The 7302-nt window shown below is 38.4% G+C and overlaps 1 protein-coding gene and 1 pseudogene across 1 annotated transcript; both read left to right on the top strand.

Annotated features, from left to right (window-relative positions):
- The first annotated feature begins 1340 nt into the window (after positions 1 to 1340).
- LOC114045703 (E3 ubiquitin-protein ligase TRIM11-like) lies at positions 1341 to 2738 on the top strand. The gene is made up of 2 exons (XM_027865820.1): positions 1341 to 1849; positions 2099 to 2738. Exons 1-2 carry the CDS (start codon positions 1341 to 1343, stop codon positions 2736 to 2738), a joined length of 1149 nt encoding a protein of 382 aa, XP_027721621.1.
- A 1097-nt stretch (positions 2739 to 3835) lies between these two features.
- The window catches only part of LOC114045636, a 76210-nt pseudogene continuing 72743 nt past the window's right edge, over positions 3836 to 7302 (top strand).

Below are 7302 nucleotides of genomic sequence, written 5' to 3'. Positions count from 1 at the left end.
CTGGAAACCTTAAAGATTGGAATTTATCAAAACCAAGTTGGTGTAAAATGTCTTTTAAGTACCACAAATTCCCAAAGTGCCATAAAGCCAAAATTCTCCATAATCACAAATTCCTAAGTACCAAAAGGTGTTTACCTTAGGAAGTTCAGTTTTTTTCTGAGGTAAGAACTTACTAGCCTTATAACAGTAACAAAGTTTACCAGGCCTTTAAAAATTTACTCAGTAGGAATTCCAGTATAGAAGACTGCACAGTGTTGATGAGAATTTATGACTAGATAGTTCCAAAAATCTTTAGTCTTAGTTAACAACCTCATAATCTGATAGTACAATTCTTACAATACAATCTAGATTATAAGAGAAATTGCTTTTCTAACAACACAGGTGATGTAATTGTTAACCAAATTACACAATACAAGAAAATTTAGAAATATAGCCACACCACAAGCAATTATCGAGTATTTAAAATCTGAAACAAAACCAATTCATTACCAATCAAATGACCTTAATTTAGTTGTATGAGTAATTCAGATCTGGATTCGTAACCACTAAGGTAACATTTTAATTTCTAAAATCCAATACTCTTAGCACCATAAAGGGAAAGATTATTATAATCCATAGATCTACTTTTTTTAAAAGACACTTGGTGACAATTCCCAGCTCCAAATAACCTTTTACTTCCTTGAGTTAGAGTTCCCAGGAGTCTTGGGGTGTAGAGGGAAGGGAGTACTTGCAGTTTTCCCAATTCCCTAGTGCCAAGAGCATTTCCAGATGCAGACCTCCACCTGTAATAGTCACATTCTCTCTGAGTAGCTTGTGGCATTTTTCTCAGATGGTGGATTATTGACTATTGATTATGGATGGATTTTTTGTGATCCATCGGACAACTCAAAACACAATTTGTTGTGGTCCCATGAGCTTTTACATCAGATGGCAAGTTTCACTAATTAAAAATTTACCAGGACTCATATCTCAAATTTAAACTTGTACTTGTACAAAAGCCAATCACTAGAGATCATTTCTATATACTTGCAAATTCTCAGCCAGCTAAGTTTACTCTTTAGGAACTCCGTAACCCAAACAAGCTTCTTAGAGCTGCTGTGGGCTGTGAATCCCTTGGTTTTTGTCTCTACCACTTAGAACTTTGTAGGGTGTGAACACGTCTCAGAATCAAGAGAAGATCAAAAGAATTCACACCTTAAAGGAAGGAGGGGCTTCTGGGTGCCAGGCCCTATATAAACCTGGGTATAAGGCAGACTCAGATATTCCCCCTACTGAGAGCAGAGCTAAAGACTGAGAACTGTGAGACTGAAGAAAAAATCCCAGGAGAAACACAGGAGAACATGGCTTCTTGCACAGACTTGTATCAAGATCTCCAGGAGGAGCTCATCTGCCCCATCTGCAGGGAGTACTTCACAGACCCTGTGACCATTGAGTGTGGCCATAGTTTTTGTCAAAGTTGCCTTCTCAGGAACTGTCAGGAAGCTTTTCCCCTCTTCTACTGTTTAGAGTGCAGGAGTGTCTCCCAGCTGAAGGATTTCCAAGTCAATGTGTGTCTCGGGAAACTGGCAGCCATTGCCAAAAAATCAAGACCCCATTCCTTGCAGAACCCTGAAGGGCATGGCAAGTATGAGGTACATGAGGAAGTCCAGAAGCTGTTCTGTAGGGATGACCACAGCCCGATCTGTGTGTCCTGCTCTCAGTCCCAGAAGCATGAAGCTCACATACTCTCCTGTATTCATGAGGCTGCTGAGGACTTCAGGGGGAAACTCGACGAAACTGTGAATGATTTGTGGAGGAAAAGTGAGAAAGTTGCACAAAAGATGGCTAATGGGAAGGCCATATTCAAAATGTTGGAGGAAGAGATAGAGACTCAAAAGAAAAATATATTGTCTGAATTCCAGAAAGCACAACAGTTCCTGGATGAGGAGGAGAATGAGTGTCTGTCAACTGTGCAAACACAGGGAAGGGCCAATTTGGATGACCTGGAGAAGAGAATTAGAGGACTATCGAACCAGAGTCAAGAATTAAGGAAGAGAATCATAGAGTTAGAGGAGATGTGCGAGAAACCTGATGTAGATTTGCTCCAGAATGTGACAAGAGTATTAAAAAGAAACGAATCTGTGCTTAGTGAAGAAATAGAAAATTTCCACATCAGGAGGATTGCTTGTCCCATCCCTGGAATTATAGAAGCAATTTCCAATTTCAAAGTGGACATCACTCTAGATCCTAGCACAGCCAGTCCAGATCTCATCATATCTGAAGATTTGAAAAGTGTGAGCTATGGAGGAATAGAAGAGAAGGAGTCCAGCAGCAATAGGAGATTTGGAGAGTTGGTCCTTGTTCTTGGTACTCAGTTCTTCATTTCAAAGAGATACTATTGGGAGGTGAACGTGCCAGGCCATACTTGCTGGTGTGTTGGTGTCTGTAGAGTATCATCCCTGATAAATGGCTATTTTGCACTTATGGCTCTGCCTGAAAACAATCGCTACTATCTTTATGCCATATCTGAGAACCATATTCATCAAAAAATCCGTGTGAGATACCTCCAGATCAGTGAATTAAAAATGGTTGGGATTTTCCTCGACTATGATCATCGAGAGATATCATTTTATCATGTGAGAGAAAATTATCTTATTTATACTTTCCCTACTGTGTCATTCTTAGGACCTCTGAGGCCCTTATTCTCTCTTTCTAAGAAAGTTTTGATGAATGATGGCTCTCTAACAATCTGCCCCTAATTGAGAATTATCGAGAAATATGTACAGACTTATTGGCCAAATGGCCTTCAATCCCTGTGTACTTTGCTATATGAAAGTAATTGTACCTACTTGACCTACCTGTCAAAGATCATAATTATTCCTCTATCACATCTGTAATACTCACTGACTTTGGGCTAATATTGTTGTGAACTTTCCTCCATTAATTTATAAAAAAAAAATCATAAGATTTTAATGCTGCAAGTTTCCTGAGAGGATCCATAGTGTGATCCAAATATGCAGATAATATAACAATATAATTTTAGAGAGGTAAAAATTGCTAGCCTACCCTAATTATGGTTTCCTAAACCTTTCTCCCACCCCTAACTAAATTATATTGTATTTACATTGCATGAATTTTGTATTTGTTTAATTTGTGTATGTTTTCTTTGTATCCCAGTAAGCCATTTAAATCCAGGATCTTTTTCCTTTTTGTATCTATATCCCCAGAATCTAACTGGTCCTTAATAAATGTTGAAATGGAAAAAACAGAAGGCAATGTCATTTCAATGGTAGACAAATTTAATACTGGTGAATAAATATACAAAAATATTACTGCAAGTGTTTCCATTTACCTATTTATTTGCTGATATGTTGGAACATATAGTAGTAAGCAAGGTTTTTTCTTTCTTTATTCTTAGGTGGTAAAGTTTTGTTTTACAGTACTGTCACCAAAATAATGATTGCTATCATTATCAGTATTAGATAACAGTCCCATAATTTGAGGCATGCTTGCATCTTCTACATTTAATTAAAATATTTTACTTCTCCTATAAATTGCATGCTGCTTTCTTCAGGTTCTTAAAAGCTGTGTAATTGCATTGAACTAAAACCTCTAAGTAGTTTATTGGAGCATGTACTTTTTAGGATCAGTAAGTGGATCATAAGGGAGTGATAAAAGTTGACTTTGTATAAGCCTACATTCTAGGTAATCATAGAAGTTTTGAGTTGGAAGGACTTCAGGTATAATCTAGCAAAACCACTTCATTTTACAGAAGAAGAAACTGAGGTTTAGAGAGGGCAAGCAGCTTGCCCAGTGTTTTGTTACAGCTACATAATTAGCCTTTAGAGTTTTTGAAATGCCAATTAAAGAGAAGGTTCCTTGCACTGAGTGGGGCGTGGGGCGGCGGCTAGGTGGCAGACGGGATAGAGTACTGGGCCTGGAGTAAGGAAGATTCATCTTTTCCAGATAAAAAGTAAGGTTTCCTGTTATATCTCCCAGTATGTAACCTAGCATAGTGCTTTGTGCAATAACATTCCAGTTCAAAAGCTTTTGAGAACTTATTGTAAGGTCTGTATTCTAGGCTTTCTAGAACATCTCTGAGGAACAATAACCTGGGTAAGAAGGAGAGGTCTTGACCTTAGCCTTGATCAGGTCTTATCCTTTTCTAACCTCAAATTCTCCACCCCCACCCCAACACATTCCTTGGCAGGGGTTGGGGGGGACCTTTCAAACTTCAAGAAGTCTGGGAAATTTCAGACTTCCTGTTGTAAGGGACAAGGTATCACGCTCCCACAATTTATGATGACCTTTGACATCTTTCAACATCAGCAAAGAAGTTACATTGTTTTAACAAGCTTGTAAAACCTTGAAAGGGCAAGTCAATGAGAAGGGTCCCAAAGTTCTAGAGGGCAGATGCAGTTTTAACGAGCCCTAAGTAGGACAAAGGGCATGGGCTTTTGGATGAGGCGGGATGGGGGAGGCAGGTCAAGGGGACATGGGATGAGTGGATGTGTAAGATTGTAACCTGGCAAGGAACGGACCAATCTGGGCCTGGAAGGGAGGAGTCACAGCGTTCTAGCAGTATAAAACTTTTTCTTAATTCTGTAATCAGTGTAATCTCTTCCCAGAGGTTTTTCCCAGTTCTCCCAAGAACCGTAAAATAAATGAATCTCCACTCACTCCGAGCTTAGTTTCGTTTTTAACTAGAAGGCTTAATTTCTCTAAGGCCTTATTTCTAACACTGTTACTGTCCTCGTAGTATCCCCAGATTAACTATCTTCTGTCTCTACATTAGCAACCGAGGAAGATGAACTCAGATCTACTATACTTGAAAGGAACTTTGTGAGAAATCAAACCCCAGATGGGAGAAAAGGATTTCTAGCAACAATGATCCATGCGTCCTTTACCATATGTACTCTAAGTTTGAGCCCACTTCTCCCTCTATGTACTTGTAGGAGAATGTAGTCACATACTTTGGGGGGAGTATTTTTGTACACAAACTGTTCTTATTGTAACACCTTAATAAATATACTTTTCTAAAAACTTTCTAAGACTGGTTAACTAAAAGATACTCAACTTGGAGGCAAGCTGACTGGTATAGACTCAAGCCAGTAGCATCAGCGAATACTGAGAATCCTTGAGCCACTGGTATCCGGAGAATCCCTGATCCCTCAGGAGTTCTCTTAGAATGCTAAGAGAGAGGAGTAGCCAAGTTCTGGGAACCTGAATTGTAAGTAGGAGTGGCAGTTGGGATGAAAAGAGTTGATAAGCAGTTTATATGGAGTACAGTCTTTTCTATTCCTTTTTTAATTTGGGGCCCAACATTCTCTACATGTTCATACATACACACACACACATAGACACACACACACACATCTTGCCCACCAGTGTATGCATATATACATGTATATGTATATTTGCACATATACAGTATACATGAGTATATTATATCTATGTTACATATGTATATGCATGTACATACAAACTGTGTGTATGTGTAGAGATAGAGGCAGATACAGACACACACAGAAGTTATCTAGGTTATTCAACAGCCTTCAGACTGAAATTTCGGGCTGTAATCCAATCTACCCTTCAATACCTCAAGGAAGTTTCAAAATTCTTGCAGAGACTCCACAGATGCTTTAAAAACATAATCAATAAGCAGTCATCATAGTGGATTCATATGTTGTACATATTTTTAGCCAATTTTGTAATGGTAAAGATGTGATCTATTGTGGAATTTTGCTTGTGAAAACTGCCAGTTCCTTATTGTCATCAACAAGGTCTTTGATCTGTGTGTAGATATTCTTGTAAAATACCTAACATATAGGAAAATTGTCATAGTTCTGCAATTTTTATTCCCTTCTCACTTTTTGAGGTATTAATTAGGTACAGATTCCACCCCCCCCCCATGCTTTTAGTGTCTTCTCCTCCTTTATAACTTGTGAATTCATGCACAGTGCTTCACATTTGTGTCACTTTCAGCATGGATATTCTCTATCCTGTTTGTCTAATTCAATCTTTGTCATTTCTATTTTTCTATTTTTTGTATTTCTATTTTTCTTCTACTTTTTTGCTCTGCTTCCATTTTTTTTCTTAAATAACTTTGGGATGATCACCTTCTTTCTCAGTAAACTTTATTTAGACACTTTCCTCAACTGCTTCTCTCTCTTTTTATGAGGTTATACTTTTCGTGATTTTTCATGGGCCTCTTTTATCTAATTTTATAGATTAGATTATGATCTAAATTGGTAATATCCTTAGCTGCCATATCTCTCCACCGGACAAATAAATCAACTGTTTACTTTTGGTCACCTTGTAGCAATTAGTTTACATTTTTTAAACCTTCATATAAAATGTGAGAGATGATCTCTCAGAAGTGAAGCCTTCTCAAAGGGTTAATAGTTCTTGTTAATAGTTCTCACAAAGGGCAGCAATTAGGAGATCACTGGTCATTTGGAGAGAGAGAAGGTCAGAAGCCAGATAGTAAGAAGACTGGGAGGAGAGAAATTGGAGGCACCTGTTGTAGATGGCCTTCTCAAGGAATTTAATTATATTGTTGAAAGACACTCCCTTCTGACCTTGTCAAAACCCCCTCAGACCCTGTCTTTAAGCACAGTAGCAGAATAGCCCTAACCCCAACCTGCCCTTGTAAGAGTTTCTGCCTTTTCTTGTCTCTGGGCAAACTTGTATACTCTGCTGCTGGGGAAGATTTCCGTGAATAGATTGTGCCCCCTGAAGCCCAGCCAATGGGATAAGGGGAAGGGGGTTTTGGAAAGAGGAACTCGTGTTAGGGTATAAATAAGCCTTGCTTTCTTTAACCAACTTGTACTAGTATGTGTCCTCCCTGGCCAGTGCCATTAGGGTGACCAGGGGCGATACCCTTTCTCATGAGAAAGCAATAAGCTCCTTTCTGCTTTCAAGGTAACTAAGTCTTCATTTTGAATTTGAGTAGTGGTCTCTGTCCCACACATGAAATTAATGAAGTCTCTGTCTATATCTCTCCATCCATAGCTCATTATCATTAATACATGGTCTGAATAGGTTAAGACTGAGTAGTTTTAATATCTTTTTCTCATATTTATTCTTTTTTTAGCTTTATACAAATTTTTTTTATTTTATTTTTTTCAGCCAAAGACAAGGTTTATTAGAACATCAGTCATATTGGGCAGACTCTTAAGGAGTCTGAACATTAGTGAGCTTTGGCTAGATTATAAGAATCTAAGCAACTTAATGGAGAGAAGATGAACCTTATATACAGAAAGACTATGGGAGGGATCTAGGAGTGACCAAGTAGTCTATGAGGTATTAGAACTCCAGGGA

The sequence above is a fragment of the Vombatus ursinus genome, unplaced genomic scaffold, assembly GCF_900497805.2.
Source record: "Vombatus ursinus unplaced genomic scaffold, bare-nosed wombat genome assembly UNPS02014779.1, whole genome shotgun sequence".
In the NCBI taxonomy this organism is placed as follows: Eukaryota; Metazoa; Chordata; class Mammalia; order Diprotodontia; family Vombatidae; genus Vombatus; species Vombatus ursinus.
Note: the sequence above shows the minus strand (reverse complement) of the source record. Positions and strands in the feature narration are given on the sequence as shown.